Source organism: Nomascus leucogenys, chromosome 22a (assembly GCF_006542625.1).
Source record: "Nomascus leucogenys isolate Asia chromosome 22a, Asia_NLE_v1, whole genome shotgun sequence".
NCBI lineage: Eukaryota > Metazoa > Chordata > Mammalia > Primates > Hylobatidae > Nomascus > Nomascus leucogenys.
In genome coordinates, this window is record NC_044402.1 from 131,477,699 (window position 1) to 131,494,222 (window position 16,524).

Below are 16,524 nucleotides of genomic sequence, written 5' to 3' on the forward strand. Positions count from 1 at the left end.
TGGAGGACCCCGGACTGTCCTCAAGAAGCGGGCGGACTCCCCTGCCCTCCACTGGCAGCCCAACAGCAGAACAAAAGCGGACCATTCAGCACAACCTGTGTGTGTTGCTGGGCGCTGTCCCTGGCCCAGTCTGGACCAGGAACAAAGAGGAAAGATTCAGGGCGTTAGTGGCAAGAGCAGCCATCCCAGCAACAGAAGCCCCTGCCTCCCCAGTACCTGTGATACTTGGCAGGAGCAGAGTGTTGAGTGGAACCCGAGCCTCTGACACCCGCCCTGGGGGTCTTCCCACCACTCTCGCCAGGGTCCTCCTGGATGAGTGAGACAAGGGCAGTTCAGGTCACCCAGCAACTGAGGTCGCAGCAACACGACGGAGCCAGGGAGCAGGGGCGGCCTTCCCTTCTCCACTCCTGGCGGCTCCAGCGTGCACCCCCAGGAAGGTTTTGCAGGAATAAAGAATGAAGGCAGAAGCAAGATGGAGGATGAAGGAGGAGTGGATGGCTTCAGAAGGCAAGACGGAGGCAGCAGTTAGGCGCCTGTCTCAAAGCCTCCTCCCCGCGCCAAGGACGGGTCGGAGGAGGGGGGCGTGAGGACAGGTACAGCGGCTGCTCCAGCGTTTCTAAAGGGGAAGATCTGAAGTGGGGCAGGAGAGACGGGGGAGTTGTCTGGAAGCTGCATTTGCCTGGCAAACACTGGGTTAACAAAGACTTGCGTTGCGGGGATGCTGGCCTTGGAGAGGGAATGCGAAGGGATTATGCTACGGAGAACAGATCCGAGCGTGACGGCCGAATGAATGAGTGAGAGAGTGAGTGAGTGAGTGACTGTGCGAGCTAGCGGCAGAGGGAACTCCGACCCGCCCCAGGTGCGGAGCGGCGCGCCCAGCAGGGGTCACTGCGGGCCCCGCAGGCGGGAAGGGGGCGCAGGCGCGGCGGGCGCCGGGGCCCTCCCGCGGGGACGGGGCGGGGAGGGCTGGGGGTGGGGTTAGAAAGAGGGACTCGAGCGGGATCCAAACTTCCGGTGCCTGCAGAGCTCGGAGCGGCGGAGGCACAGACCGAGGCTGCACCGGCAGAGGCTGCGGGGCGGACGCGCGGGCCGGCGCAGCCATGGTGAAGATTAGCTTCCAGCCCGCCGTGGCTGGCATCAAGGGCGACAAGGCTGACAAGGCGTCGGCGTCGGCTCCTGCGCCGGCCTCGGCCACCGAGATCCTGCTGACGCCGGCTAGGGTGAGAGGGTCTGGGGCTCAGGCGGGGGGGCGGGGGACCCAGGCGCACGACCCAGGCGCGCCCCGTCGGCCCTGGGGACTGCCCGAGGCGCCATCAGGGCCCCAGAACCCGGGGTGGAGCAGGGTTGGGAAGTCTCGAATGGGTTGCTTATCCCAGAATGAGGAGGGGGCTTAAGTCCCGTACTAAAGCGGCAGCCAAAAGCCGACGTCCGAAGAGTGGGAGGCGTCTGGTTCTGCTCTTCAGGTGGAGAAGTGCTCGAGGTCTCTTCCAAAAGTGGGGGCCCCCTCGCCGCCTTATTGGGGGAGAGGGCTGGTCCGAAGAAGTTCGAGGAATGTTGGTGGGGGGTACGCGTCTGGTTCCAATCAACGGGGAAAGCCGCGAGTCGAGTCCCCAGGTGGGGGATGGGAGGAGGGTTAGACGTAGTTTTTCCAAAGTAGGGCGGTGGGACCTGATTGGCTGGAGAATTGGGGGTGGAGGGGGTCTGGTACCAACGAAGAGGGTGGGGCCGTTGATTTCCTCCGAAATTGGGGGCTGCGAGGAACAGAGGATGTGCTGCTGGCCTACACCGGAATTGACAGACCAGAAAGTGATGAAATGGAAATCAGCCAGAACCGACGGGGCCGCGGCTTCTGGACGTCGGGGGTCCGAGGCCGGGCGCCCCCTTCCCACCCCACGCCCTGCCGTCTGGGCCTCCCTGCTCCTCTCTCTTTTCTCCATTCCCAGCCTCTCGCTGGGCTGTCCCCCGACCCCGCGGGGAGGGCTCCCAACTGCCCCAGTGCCCTTGTATCCTGGGTCCCCGGGCTCTGTGCTCCTTCCCCCACCCCTGCCACCCCCTCCCCCACCCCGGCTTCCTCAGCTTTCCCTCTGGCCGGGGGGGAGAGAAGGCATTTCCGCCGTGGAAAACTGTCTGAGCTGCGTGCCTTGTGTCCGGGAAGGGCCCGCAGGGGGGCAGAACGCGTGGCGGGCAGGGACAGGGAGGGAGAGAGAGCTGGCCCAGCCAGGTTTTATTGTGCCCGGCAAAGGTGTCTACGTGGGCGCCGCCCCCAGCGGTCTTGTGGCGCACCAAGCCCCTGTCCTCCCCGCCTCCCCACCCCGCACTGAGGCAGGACTGAGAAAGTATTTGTCCACCGCCTCCCCCGCTTCCCGCTGCAGGCTTCTGAAGAGTCTTCCTGAACGCCTAGCCCCCTCCCCAGGTTTTGTGGCTCAGATTCAGTCTTGCCTGGGGCATTAAGGGGCCTGCAGAGGATGACCTGGACCCTGGAGGAGGGGACGCTGGAGAGGGCCCTCAGAGTTGGGTGTCAGCCTGGACAGAGACCCTGAGTGAGGAATGCCAGGAGACTGAGAACCCCCTGCCCTTTTATGGTGGTCACTGCAGCAACCAGTGGCTCAGAGCCACAAGAGTTCAACAACCACCTAGGCGAGGTTGGGGGTTGCTGTGCACCCCATCAGAGCAGCTCCCCCCTTCATCTGAAGCTTAGGTGGAGGGGGCGCTCCATATTTGAAGAAGATGGTTCTGCAGCTTTAAAAGTTTGCAAGTGGTTCTTCAAGACTCCTTTTCTTTGGAAGGGACCCTGCCCTCCACTCAGCCTGGGGAGGGGCAGGGATGGGGGCAGGAGGCAGCATGCTTGCCCATCTCTTTTCCTAGCCACCTCTTCCTGGAGATATTTGAGGAGGGAGGACCAGGTCAGACAGTGGGAGGGTGTCATTCCAATTCCATCAGAAGGTCCCCTAGATTTTGCAGGAGCGGCACATTCTCCAGCCGCAGCCTGCTGATGGCATGGGGTTGGGCAGTCTGGCAGAGACCTGCATCTCGGGGCATAACCGACATCCTAGCTTCTTGCTTCTCATCAGGCTCTGAAATTGAGCGTCGTTTCTTCCCCCTCACCCAGCATGAAATGGAAATATCAACATCTTCCTGCGTGCTGTTTGTAATGGCCTTGAGCCTGCTGAGTACCTCCTCCCTCAAACTTTGTTAGTTGAACAGGGTCCCCTCCCTCTCTAATTGGCAAGGGGGAGCTTAGGAATATGCGATCTGGGGAAAGAATTAGAATCCTGGCACCTTTAGGACAGAACTGCATGTTAGTAAACTTTCACAGCTTCCCGAGGCCCTGGCGTGGTGCAGAGGGACTTTAGGTGTTGCAAGTTGGCTCTGCCCATCACCTGCTAGATTTGGAGCCTTGGAAACAGTTCACTTCTGCGGGCCTCCTCTTGCCCCACTTGGCCAACGGGCACATTTCCTCCTCACCCAGTTTCTGGCAAGGAGCCAGGCCTCCTGTCCTGCCCCCAGCAGTGAGCAGGCAGGAGGCCCATTTCTCAGCTATAGCTCAGCGCGCCGAAAGAGATGGCAGCCAGGAGGCTGCTTTCTCAGGGCAGGGCGTGTAGATTTTGTCCCGTACTGTTGGGGATGCCCAGGAAAGCTTATTAAAACGTTTCTTCTGTCTAGCAGTGACCCCAGAACCCTCCTTGGTGTCTGGACTGGACTCTAAAACAGGATTTATTTTATTTTATCTATTTTATTATTATTATTATTTTTTTTTTTTTGAGACAGAGTCTCACTCTGTCACCCAGGCTGGAGTTCAGTGGCACGATCTTGGCTCATTGCAACCTTCACTTCCAGGTTCAAGTGATTCTCCTGCCTCAGCCTCCCAAGTAGCTGGGATTACAGGCACCTGCCACCATGCCCGGCTAATTTTTGTATTTTTAGTAGAGACAGAGTTTCACCATGTTGGCCAGACTGGTCTCAAATTCCTGACCTCAGGTGATCTTCCCACCTCAGCCTCCCAAATTGTTGGGATTACAGGCGTCAGCCACCATGCCTGGCCCAAAACAAGATTTAAAAAGTGATCTGTGGGAGGAGCACTCGGTGAACAGATGATTGTGTGTTGGGGCAGTTCTTGACCTGTGTCCAGGCCCGGAGTGAGGGCGGGGTGGGGGCAGGGTGAGGCGGCAGGAGCACCCTCTCGGTGGGCACTGCCCCTGCTTCTGAGCAAAAACTGCAACACAAGGAGGATCTTGTCTGTGGACCTGAGGCTGGAAGGAAGTACCTCGGTGGGCCAGGGAGGGATGGGGGTGGGGGCCAGCCAGGCTTCTAGCTGCCCAGCCTCCCCATGTGATGTTTGACTCTGAGATAATGAGGAGCCTGCGCTGATGTGCCGCTGGGACGTGGGCTGGACCGGAAGCACCCCCTGGGACAGCAAAGCACCCCCTCACAGCACCAACTGGATCCCTCTTCCCCTTTGGGGGCCCACTGGCTGGCCGTGCCCCTCTTAGCCCACCCCTTCTCCCCACACCCTGCCTGTGCCTGCGTTCACACACACACACTTATGCACACACACACACGCACAGATGTGGGCATGTAGAGGCTCATGAGCTGGGGGCTGCAAGGGGAGAAAAACAAGTTAAATACAATCATCTTCTTACCTCTGTAATTTTCTGCTTGGCATTTGCCTTTGATTAATGGTCCCGTGTCACCCCCTCCCCAGCCTGCATACCTGGGGATCAGATTTCACTTTCCTTGTGTGTCCTGGCCTCAGGCCCTTGGCAGGAGTAACCGGGTCTCCTGGAGCGGTTGGGGGAAGGTCCCGTGCCAGCCAGGAGGGCAAATCTGGCCAGCTTGGAGCCCTACCCCGGTATCCTGATGCCCGCTGGCCCGAAAGGACTTTGTGAAGCAGCGGCCCTGCTCCATCCAGGTCCTTCCTTGTGGCAGCGTGGGGACTTTCAGGGCTGCCGTCCATTCCTGGGATTTGGTGCCCCAGCAGGCCTTACGGTGGCTTCTCTGCTTTCCTGCCACTTCTCTCTCCATTCCCTCATTTCTGCTCGCTTTTCTCAGCAGTCCTTGCATGTTTCAAGACCGTCAGCAGATTGCCAGTGAGGATGAGTTTCTCTTAGTGCGGAGAAAAAATGTTTATGGTGAAATCACAGAGGCACAACCTGGCCAGCCCCTCTGTCCCCCACCCCACTCTCTCCAAGTTCCCTCTCCCCATGAGGGCTCTTCCAGCAATGAGCTTTTGTTGTCTGGAGATGCCTTGACTATCAGGGATGGAAGAGAAGAGGGAATTCGCCTGGCCCAGCCAAGCCAAGAGCGCATCTGCACAGATGCTGCCCGTGGGGCCTGCAGTCTGGAAGGGAGGACAGGAGAGTGATGGGGACCCCTGACCCTGTTGGCAGATGGCATCTGTGCCTCTGGACCACTGGGCTCTGTGTGCTCAGGTGGACAGTGTTTGCCTACTCTCTTCTCCCCCAGCTAGGCTCTGTCTTGAACACATACAAGACACACACACTCAATGGGTACCCTGGCCTCTGTGGTCTGGAGCCTGGGAAAGAAAGCTGCTGAGGACCAGGTGAGATGTGAGAGAGGTGAGATGAGACTGCCTCCCCAACCCCCATCTTCCGTATTCTCAGCCTGGGCCTCAGGAGTGCATTTCTGGCTGCCGAACCCCTCCAGGCAGGCTGCAATCTGCAATCATAGTTAAATCGGCTTGCAGTTAATTTGGACATTGTTACTGGGGGATGGGGCCGGGGAGCGCTCCCCTCCAGCTGTGGTGGTCTGCTGAGTTAATGCTACAGTTGGCTGGTTTCCCCCTGAACATTTTGGCCCTGGCTTTGGTAAATCATTTAAGGAGTGCCCCTGTGGGTCTCCGTTTAAGCCGGCAGGGAGAGGCCCAGGCCTCTCTCGGGTCCCTGGACTTCCGGCTCATGCGCCCTTCGCTCAGAGAGCTCTGTTGCCTTGGAAACAATATGCAATATTTTTCTACTTTCTATATGGGAGCCCCCCTCCCCAGATGCCTCGCTGTCAGTAACTGCTTCCTATGGGGAGCAACATTTTTCTGGGTCTCCAGCATGATAGGTGGAGCAGCTGGGGTCTCAGGAAGGCGGGCCATTTGGCCATCTTTTTAGTGAGCTGGGCACCAGGGATCCCAAGGGGCCAGGGCTCTGGGTTGAGCCCAGGCTCCCTGATGCCCCACTGTCCCCAGACAGGTGTAAATACCCCGAGATCACAGGCTGCTTTGAGGGCCAAAGGGACAGTGAGGGTTCCAGGGCTTTGGGGTTTGAGCCTCGGTGTTGATTGGGTGCAGTAGGCAGAGGCAGCGCTGGGGCGGGATTTAGGGGTTCTCCCTCTATGTGGGGCTTTATGGAGGAAATGCCTTCGCTTCCAAGCGGGGACATCTGTGCTTTCCTGTCTACTTCCTGGTAGCCTGTAATGCTGCCTTCTGCACTTCTGATCATCATGGTGCCTCTGAGGGTTTGGCTTTGCAGGCTGGAGGGGAGCTGGGAGGGTGGCAGGGTGGCTGAGCCTGGGTGTGTGCTGGGGGGCATCAGCAGGGCCGTGAGAGAGGAATGCCCACCCCCAGTCTAGGTAAGTTGGGGGATCCCCAGCCTTCACAGTGAGGGGTCTTGGCAGGAGCCCCTGCCCCTCTCAGCCACACCTGCCACTGCTGCTCTTCAGCTGGGGCCATGGAAGCCTCAGCTTCTCCCTGCTCTGTCTTCTCTAACCTCCCTCTGTGGGGCCTCCGCGCCCAGCCCCTCCCCCAGGACAGGGAGACAGGGGACCCTGCAGACCAGCATTAAGGCAGAAAGGCGGAAAGGCCGAAGGCCGAAAGGCGGAAAGGCGAGGCTGCCCCTTGCCATAAAGCTAGCAGGCCTCACCTTGTCGGTGAATTTGATTTGTGGAGCAGGCCCTTGGGCTCTTCCATGTAGCGCTTTGACTTTTTTTTATTTTTCCCTTTTCTGTCTTTCTGGTTGTTAGCAATCTCACAAGCTAGCTTCTCTGATTTTCCAGAATGCAGAAGCAAAAGTCTGGCCACAGTGCAGCCTCAACAGCTGTCCACAGAGGCAGCCCTAAAAAGGAAAGGCTCGGCTGATAAAGATCTGCTATTTTTATCTAGCACTTGATCCTTTACAAAGGGCTTTTAGGTTCTTTGTCTTCTTTAATCCCAGCAAAACCCCTGTCACGCAGAGTCTGTTCACATTTTGCATGGGAGACCCGAGAAGGGGGAGGTTGCAGGGCCCTGCTGGGCCCGTAGCCCCACTTGACCCCTAAATGCAATCTGAGCCCTGGTGTTTGTTGTGTCCTAAAGGCAGATTTCCCAGCTGCTGTAGGCAGCCTGGCCTGTGTCAGGGTCAGCCACCTTTCCTTAAGACCTGCTCAGGAGCGCCAGAAGGGCAGGAGGGCATCCCTGGCGCCTGGTTTGCAAGAGCTCCTGGGTGGTTCGATCCCTGGGAGATGCCATCAGAATGTGTCACCCCGTCTCTTGCTGCTCCCTGGAGTCCATTGGAAAATCAAAGCCATTTAGTCCTGACCCCCTGTGGCCAGCAGCTATCCCTGAGGGCCCTGTGCACTGTGGCCATGCCTGTCACTTGCTGGTGACCTTGGTTAGTGCCCCTGGCTGCTGAGGAGATGACAGTGGGTAGGTGGTCCATATGATCCCTAAAGCAGGGCAAAGTGGGGAGAGGCCCCAGGCCTCCTCATGGGCCAGGCAGTAAGGGCAGTGGTTTGACCTCCCACACCCGCCGAGCAGGCTCCCTTGTAGGCAGACTTGAGTGTCAGGGTGCAGGACAGGCAGGGGCACCCCATGGTGAGGATGCTGGGGGCCTGCTGACTTGCTCACGCATGTCCCCAGTGAAGGGAGGGTCCTCCAGATGTTTTCTGTCCTTTTCCTAAGCAGGGCGGGTCAGACCCTCAGCTCCCCAGGGCCCAGGCCCCACACTCCCCTGTGCTCTAAAAGGGTGGGAGGTGAAACCTGAGGAGCACAGCAGGTGCCCCCAGGGCAGGACCCCTGTGCTCTGCCGAGAGATAGGGCCTGTCCTGAGTCACTTAGGCCTGAACCACCCCCTCCAGGGGGGAAGGGAGAAAGGAAATCTGTTCCCATCCCAGAACGCCTGGCCGGAAGGGGCCTGGGAGGTCACTTGATCTGACCTGCTCATTTTGCAGATGGGGAAGCCGAGGCCCAGAAAGTGCTAAGCAGGCAGGTAGTGGCAGAGCCAGAATGAGAAGCTTCAGGCTCTGGGGCTGGATCCCCTCCCCTCCCCAGTACTGCGGCAGTCCGCAGGGACTGACCTCTAACATCACTCTTGGCCATATCTGGACACCACAGAGGAAGGATTAAATGGTGAACACTGGAGGCAGAGACTGGCCCCGGGGCTTTTGCAGTATCTCCAAGGGTGAGCAAGGGCCCGGGGGAAGGCATGGGAGGTAGGGAGAAGAGACAGGAAATTGACCAAGCTCACCTGGCTGGCCCTCGCTTAGTGCTCTGGGCAAAGCAGTTTTATTGAATTTTATACTCACACACCTACGTCCACCACCCCACACATGTGTGGCCTGGAGATGGGTTAGGCTGGCTTCTTGGCAGCCCTGCAGCTATGATCTTGAGCCCAATTCTGGCTCCCAGAGCAGATTTTTCCAGGATCCTTCTATCCTGGCCTTCCGGACAGCCACATTTCTCTCCTGGCAGGAGCTCCGTGGTGTATGGAAGCTTCCAGGCTTCATCCTGTAGCTGTTACACCACTTGTAACAGCCTGCTTGACTGTGCTGGTCGGTGCCTGTGGGGGGCCAGTGTGGATCGCAGGCCTAGAGCTCCCTGGCTGGGGACAAGCACCCATGCCAGACCCCATGGGGCTCCTGGAGCCCCTGCCCCCATCAGTCACAGCCTCGTTGGTGGAGTTGAGCAGTCTTTACGCAGCCTGCCCACCTCCCAGTGTCCTTATTTTAGTCTACCCTCTGCACCTTGATTTTAGAGTGGATCTTGTCACTCCCCAGCTCAAAAGCCTTCCCGGGCTCCCCATCACCCAGAGCAGTGGCTCCCAGCCTGCCTGCTGTGTCTCGATTCCTATAGAGATTTCTAAGTCCCTAAAGTCACCGAGGCCAGGTCGGCGCATCCCCTATCTTCTGTTTGAAAGAATATACCATGGTCACGACTGGTGTAAGCAAGAGGCCTAAGAGCTCAGATAACTCAAAATGCACCTGCTGAACCCACTGCATCCCTTTCGGTGGCTTCCAGGTGTGTCTTGGTTTCTCTTTCGAGGTGTGTCTCAGTTTCTCTTTCGAGGTTTGTCTCAGTTTCTCTTTAGCCAGGATGAGTCCGGGCGACCCTGGTGGGCCTGCCCTTCCCTTCTAGGTGTCATCTCCTTCCCTCTCTTTCCCCTAAGACTCCCTCCGGGCCCAGCCAGCGGGTGAAGCCTGACTTAGGGAAGGGGGGATTTCCGGGGGAGGGTCCCTGGCCCCCACTGACCCAGCATTGCTGTCCACAGGAGGAGCAGCCCCCACAACATCGATCCAAGAAGGGGGGCTCAGTGGGCGGCGTGTGCTACCTGTCGATGGGCATGGTCGTGCTGCTCATGGGCCTGGTGTTCGCCTCCGTCTACATCTACAGATACTTCTTCCTTGCACAGGTGAGGGGCCGGGCCAGGTGGGGGCAAGGCCTCGAGAAAGGGTCACGTCTAGAGAGGCGTGGAGGGAAGTGTCTGCAAGGGGCAGCAGGAAGCCCTGGACATGCCCTCAGGTGGGAGCGAGTGCCCGGCCAGCCCACAAGACTGGGGTGCCCCCTCCTCCTTGGGGCCTCCTTGGATGCAGGCCAGTCCTATCTTTAGCCCCCTGTCCTGGGGAGCCAAGCATGAATCCAGGTGACAGCACTGGGCCCGCCTCACAGGACCACCCTGGGGAATTCTCAGCAGAAACTCAGATCTGGCAGAAACTGGAACTGCGATCCCCCTCCACAGCTCAGACCTTGCACCTGCAGGTCACGCTTTAAGGCTGACCTAACTGTGCTTGCGCATGGACATTTGGGTTACCAAACAAGAGAGGGAGAGGGGTGGGTACAGACAGTCTCCACCACCTCCTTCCAGAAGCAGGAGGGTGTCCTTGCTGCCACCTATCACCCCCCTCCCCAGGGGACCTGGGCACAAAGCTGGGCCAACACAGACCTGGGAGGGAGGGAGTGTCGCTGTGTGGTTGGAAATGAAGGTAGGTAAATTAAAAGGATAAAGCTACGTACAACTCACAGAGAACCTCAGGGTGACAAAAAGGTGGGACTTGCCAGTCATTTATGACCCAAGTGATCTCCCACTCCTAAGCATTTAACTTTGTTGTCCCCGTTTTTCCACGATGGAAATTGCTGAAGAGTTTGCATTCATGTGGCTTTCCCCTTGAAAGCTCAGCTCACACATACCTGTCAACTTTCCTTTTTGTGCAGCATCCCCCTGCCCAGCCCCACTCCCTCCATGGCCTGCGTCCCCCTTGTTCCAGGGTCCTGTGTGGGACTCTCCCCCAGGCCTCTTCCTGTTGTGGCCCTACCCTAGGACCTGGGCCAGCATTTCCTGGTCTCCTCTGTTCCACCCTCGACTCACACCCTTCTCCCCGCACCCCAGTTCGGTGTGTGGACACCTCCCAGCAGCCCCTGGGTCTGTGCCCTGGGACAGTATTCAGGGTGTCCAGCCACTGTGGGACGCAGCCCCGGAGCCTCACCTTCCCTGGGCTCTCATCCCTGAACAGCCCGCAGGAGCCCCCCATGCTGCAATGACGCATCCTCCCTGGAGAACTTGCACTGAATCAAACAGAGACGGTGGAATCCTGCCGATCCCAGGCCAGGCAGTCCCGAGCGTGTATCTATAGGCCCCTCCAGGAGCCCCCTCCAGAAGTAAGAGTGGGCAGACTGGCCCGCCCGGCCGTTCAGTTGACAGGATCGCACCAGGCTGCCCGGCCTCCCTTACTGATGGAGTGACTGGACTGGCCCAACAGACACAGTGTCTGTCAAGGTTTCTCCAAGACAGGGGTCAGGGATGTCCAGGAAGGGCGATGGCACTTGTCCGAGGCTGGATGTGGAGGTGACCGTGGTAGGGGCACAAGACTCTTAACAGTGTTGCCTCTGGCTCCACCTCACCACCCACCGTGTTAGGCCCCTCCAGGTCTGCAGGCCAGGACAGCAGGTGACAGGAACGGCAGGCGTGCACAGGCCTAGGTGCCCAACGCTAAGGTTCATCCCTGAGAACCCCTGCCAACCCCAGGCTCTTTCTCTGGTTTCTGCACCTCTGTGGAGGGCACAGAGGTGGCCAGGTCCTACTCCTGCTGGTCCACCCCGTTTCCCAGTCACAGACTCAAGGACTTGGAGGCCAGAAGGGACCTTAGGGATCATCATGCTTTACTGATGGGGAAACTGAGGCCCAGAGAGGTCTGCCACCTAGGACCTGGCAGACCCAGCTCATCTCCAGCTGGGAAGCGCCTTGCCCAAGACTCAGCTCATCTCCTCACTGGCAGCCCCAGACCCTGACCTGATGCCCCACCGTCTCAGTTTCTCCATCTGCGAAATGGATCTCACAGTCCCTGCTCTTCTTGCTTCCGCAGGCTTTTGGGGCATGTAGCGGACAGGTAGGCAAGAGGGGGCCTTTCGGAGTGCATGTATGACCAGCCTCTCTGACTGTCTGTCTGTCTCCGCCTTGCTCAGCTGGCCCGAGATAACTTCTTCCGCTGTGGTGTGCTGTATGAGGACTCCCTGTCCCCCCAAGCCCGGACTCAGATGGAGCTGGAAGAGGATGTGAAAATCTACCTCGACGAGAACTACGAGCGCATCAATGTGCCCGTGCCCCAGTTTGGCGGCGGTGACCCTGCAGACATCATCCATGACTTCCAGCGGGTGAGGCTGGCCAGGGCCTGGGGGTGGGGGTTGGGAGGGTGTCCCGGGGACCCAGGGCAAGGGGAGCAGGGGTGAAAGGAGACTCCTCAGAGTACAGCAGGTGTCTACGGTTAGGCTTACCAGGGTCTTCAAGATGCCACTTTTCTCCTGTTAGCAACAATGGTTCTCGCTGAGTATGAACTAGCCGAGGCTGATTTGCTCCTCAGCCTCCTGCCAGCTGCACGCTGGCTGTCACGGCAGGGCCAGTGTGTTGTATTGAGGGGTAGTACATACACCATCGAGTTCATCGCGTGTACAGCTCAGTGGGTCTCTGCAGAGTGGGTCTCATGCATATTCACATAACCCCCACGGGTCCTGAGACGGGGCATCTCTCGCTGGGGTCCAGGCTGTCCCAGGAATGGCTGGTCCTCACAGGTTTCATAAATGCACAGCTGGGATGTTACCATGTTCCCCAAACCTCAGCTCTGTAAACATGAGAAGAAGCTTTATAACAACAGAGGCGTTTAGCAAACAGCTGCTATTTTCCTCTATCATGTGGCACCTTCTACGACAGGCTAAGAGAAGAGCAGGAAAAGGCAGTGCCCACCCAGCTATTCAGGAGTCTGGAGTGGACTCTGCTCCTGAAGGCCCAAGGCCCCAGGAGGGCATGTGGGGTTCCCGCCCCTGCTGGCCAAGCTTCTTTTTTTTTTTGGAGACAGAGTCTCACTCTGTCACCCAGGCTGGAGTGCAGTGGCACGATCTTGGCTCACTGCAAGCTCCGCCTCCTGGGTTCATGCCATTCTCCTGCCTCAGCCTCCTGAGTAGCTGGGACTACAGGCGCCCGCCACCACGCCTGGCTAATTTTTTGTATTTTTAGTAGAGACGGGGTTTCACCGTGTTAGCAAGGGTGGTCTCAATCTCCTGACCTTGTGATCCGCCCGCCTCAGCCTCCCAAAGTGCTGGGATTACAGGCGTGAGCCACCGAGCCCGGCTGGCCAAAGCTTCTTGCACCCCTGCCTGGGTCAGCTGTCGCCTCCTGCAGAGACTGACCCAAGCCCTTCTCCTGCCAGGGTCTGACTGCGTACCATGACATCTCCCTGGACAAGTGCTACGTCATCGAGCTCAACACCACCATCGTGCTGCCCCCTCGCAACTTCTGGGAGCTCCTCATGAACGTGAAGGTGCGCAGGGGGTTGGGGGGATGTCTGCAGTGTCCTGTCCCTCCCTTGCCCCCTGTCTCATGGAGGCTAGGTCTGAGGTACAGGAAGTTCCTGTGTCAGGGGCTGGGGGAGCAAGAGACATTGCTGGCACCTGGGCCCTGTACCCAGATTGGTCTCGCCTCTGCTATCCCCCTACTTCCACATCTCCAGAGTCAATGCCCCGAGACCGGCTTCCTTAGCGTTCAAGGTGGTACCCTGGCTACGGACTCGTGCACACGCCATAGCTCCTGGCAGCACAGGCACAGGCACCAGGCACAGGCAGGAAGTGCCTGGCGACATCAGAAGGGGCAGCCCAGGGGCCTCTGGAGGAGGGAGGCGGGCTGGCATTTCCGGCGAGGGGTTGGAGGAGAGCCTGAGGGGCTGACTCACTGCAGCAGCCACCTCGTTTTGCAGAGGGGGACCTACCTCCCGCAGACGTACATCATCCAGGAGGAGATGGTGGTCACGGAGCACGTCAGTGACAAGGAGGCCCTGGGGTCCTTCATCTACCACCTGTGCAACGGGAAAGACACCTACCGGCTCCGGCGCCGGGCAACGCGGAGGCGTGAGTGGCTGGCTTCACCCACAGTAGCCCCTGTCCCGCACCCCAGACCACAGTTATCTTCACGCCTAGCCCAGCTGTCAGAGAGCTCAGCTAGCAGCAGCAATAACAGCTAGCATTAGCAGAGCACTTCCGTGTGCCGGGCAATGCTGTGGGCTCTTTATGACCTCTTAAGAGTGTAAGTCATTCTCATCCTCATTATTATTTTTGCTGCCCATTTGAAAGATGAGGAAACAGGTGCAAAGAGGTTAACACCCCGGAGGACACACAGCAGGGAGGTGGCAGACGTGGGCAGGCTGACTCCAGCTTCTGAGCTCTCCGCATTTCTCACTGTGCTCTTTGGGTGAATCTGGGTGAATGGTGTCACTTCCTGGCCCTCCTGTGGCGCAGGCTGAGCCTGGTGGTCTTTGTGACTCAGCCAGGATGCAGGCCTCACTGGGGCTTTTCTGTTTCCTCCCAGGGATCAACAAGCGTGGGGCCAAGAACTGCAACGCCATCCGCCACTTCGAGAACACCTTCGTGGTGGAGACGCTTATCTGCGGGGTGGTGTGAGGCCCTCCTCCCCCAGAACCCCCTGCCGTCTTCCTCTTTTCTTCTTTCTGGCCGCTCTCCTCCTTCCCCCTGCTTAGCTTGTACTTTGGACGCGTTTCTATAGAGGTGACATGTCTCTCCGTTCCTCTCCAACCCTGCCCACCTCCCTGTACCAGAGCTGTGATCTCTCGGCAGTGGGGGGGCCCATCTCTGCTGACCTCCTGGGTGTGGTGGAAGGAGAGGGGATGCTGCAATATGTTTTCTGTGTCCCACTGTCTTGAAGCTGGGCCTGCCAAAGCCTGGGCCCACAGCTGCACTGGCAGCCCAAGGGGAAGGACCAGTTGGGGCAGCCGGGCATGTGAGGCCCTGGGCAAGGGGATAGGGCTGGTGGGGTGCGGCATAGGCTTCAGAAGTATCTGCACAATTAGAAAAGTCCCCAGAAGCTTTTTCTTGGAGGGTACACTTTCTTCACTGTCCCTATTCCTAGACCTGGGGCTTGAGCTGAGGATGGGATGATGTGCCCAGGGAGGGACCCACGAGAGCACAAGGGAAGGTGGCCACCTGGGGGTGTCCCGGGGACTCCTGTCAGTGCCTTCAGCCCACCAGCAGGAGCTTGGAGTATTGGGGAGTGGGGATGAGTCCATCAAGCACAACTGTTCTCTGAGTGGAACCAAAGAAGCAAGGAGCTAGGACCCCCAGTCCCGCCCCCCAGGAGCACAAGCAGGCTCCCCTCAGTCAAGGCAGTGGGATGGGCCGCTGAGGAACGGGGCAGGCAAGGTCACTGCTCAGTCATGTCCACGGGCGATGAGCCGTGGGTTCTGCTGAGTGGGTGGAGCTCGTTGCTTTCTCCAAGCTTGGAACTGTTTTGAAAGATAACACGGAGGGAAAGGGAGAGCCACCTGGTACTTGTCCACCCTGCCTCCTCTGTTCTGAAATTCCATCCCCCTCAGCTTAGGGGAATGCAACTTTTTCCCTTTCCTTCTCACTTTTGCATGTTTTTACTGATCATTCGATATGCTAACCGTTCTCAGCCCTGAGCCTTGGAGAGGAGGGCTGTAACGCCTTCAGTCAGTCTCTGGGGATGAAACTCTTAAATGCTTTGTATATTTTCTCAATTAGATCTCCTTTCAGAAGTGTCTATAGAACAATAAAAATCTTTTACTTCTGACCTTGACTTGAGTGTGGCTAGAGGGGAGATGGGTGTAGGAGGGGTGCTCCGGGCAGAGTCGAGGAGCTGGACCTCGGGAGCAGCAGGCAGGGAGAAGCCTGCAGACCTTGACATCTGGCCCCTAAAGAGCTGAGCATCCTGGATTCAGCCAAGGAGTGTAGGATATCCCCTTTGTAGCACCCTGGATCTGGGCCAGGTAGAGTTCCCACTTTCCGGGTGAGGAGGGGAACAGGGCTGGGAGAGCTTACCGACGCGCCCAAGGTCATGCTGCTTTAAGTGCTTGTAAACCACCCTGTAATGTTCTACCTGGCAGATGACATCATTATTGCGTGTCCTTAAGCACAAGGGCGGTGTCCTATTCTCCACCACGTCTGGACAATTTGTAACCATTCCTGGAGGATCTGAAGTGAGGTTTGGTGTGATAATCACAGGGTCACATTCTCCAGAGAATTCTGGAAGCGGCAGGAGAGCTGGCCAGAGCCATGTCTAGGTGGACCCCAGAGGTGGGACCTATACCCTGCCCTGGGGACCAGGATGGGTGCCCACCCGCTTGGTACTGTTAAGCCTCAGTACCCAGTGAGGGCCATAAAATACTCAAATTAGTGCAGACACACCTTGTTCCCAGATCCAAAGGCAATCATGCAAAGACATCAGGTTTTTTTTTTTTTTTATATTTGCTGATGGAAATGCAATGCAATCACAATTAAAATGCCAACTGAATTTATTTTTTAACTTGACACAATAAATTCTTTCAGGAAAGTAAACAGGGAATAGGCAGGTAGATCCTATGAAGGGTAAAGAACAGCCCTCCGATATAAAGCGTTATACACCACAGTAATTAAGGAGTTCGGTGTAGCAAAGGCAAAGCCCAGTGCAGCACAACAGAGGTCCGGGCGTTGACTTAAATTACACGGAAATTTAATAAATGATTATGGCGGCATTTCCAGTTAGTGGGAGACATGTGGGTTTGCTTTTTTGTTGGTGGTGGTTTTTTTTTTCTTTTTCTTTTTTTTTTTTTGAGATGGAGTCTTTCTCCTGTCACCCAGGCTGGAGTACAGTGGGGCGATGTTGGCTCACTGCAACCTCCCCCTCCCGGGTTCAAGCGATTCTCCTGCCTCAGCCCCCTGAGCAGCTGGGATTACAGGCACACACACACCACCACACCTGGCTAATTTTTGTATTTTTAGTAGAGACAGAGTTTCACCATGTTGGCCAGGCTGGTCTCAAACTCCTGACCTCA

The 16,524-nt window shown here is 57.7% G+C and overlaps 1 protein-coding gene and 1 pseudogene across 2 annotated transcripts; both read left to right on the top strand.

Moving 5' to 3' along the window:
- Nucleotides 1-904: 904 nt before the first annotated feature.
- ITM2C (integral membrane protein 2C) lies at nt 905-15,284 on the top strand. The gene is made up of 6 exons (XM_003274730.4): nt 905-1,220; nt 9,468-9,608; nt 11,657-11,845; nt 12,895-13,005; nt 13,438-13,588; nt 14,046-15,284. Exons 1-6 carry the CDS (start codon nt 1,101-1,103, stop codon nt 14,135-14,137), a joined length of 804 nt encoding a protein of 267 aa, XP_003274778.1. The 5' UTR covers nt 905-1,100; the 3' UTR covers nt 14,138-15,284.
- Nucleotides 14,248-15,284, top strand: LOC115830470 (annotated as a pseudogene). The gene has a single exon (XR_004028047.1). The product of XR_004028047.1 is annotated as an uncharacterized LOC115830470 (transcript).
- Nucleotides 15,285-16,524: the final 1,240 nt, after the last annotated feature.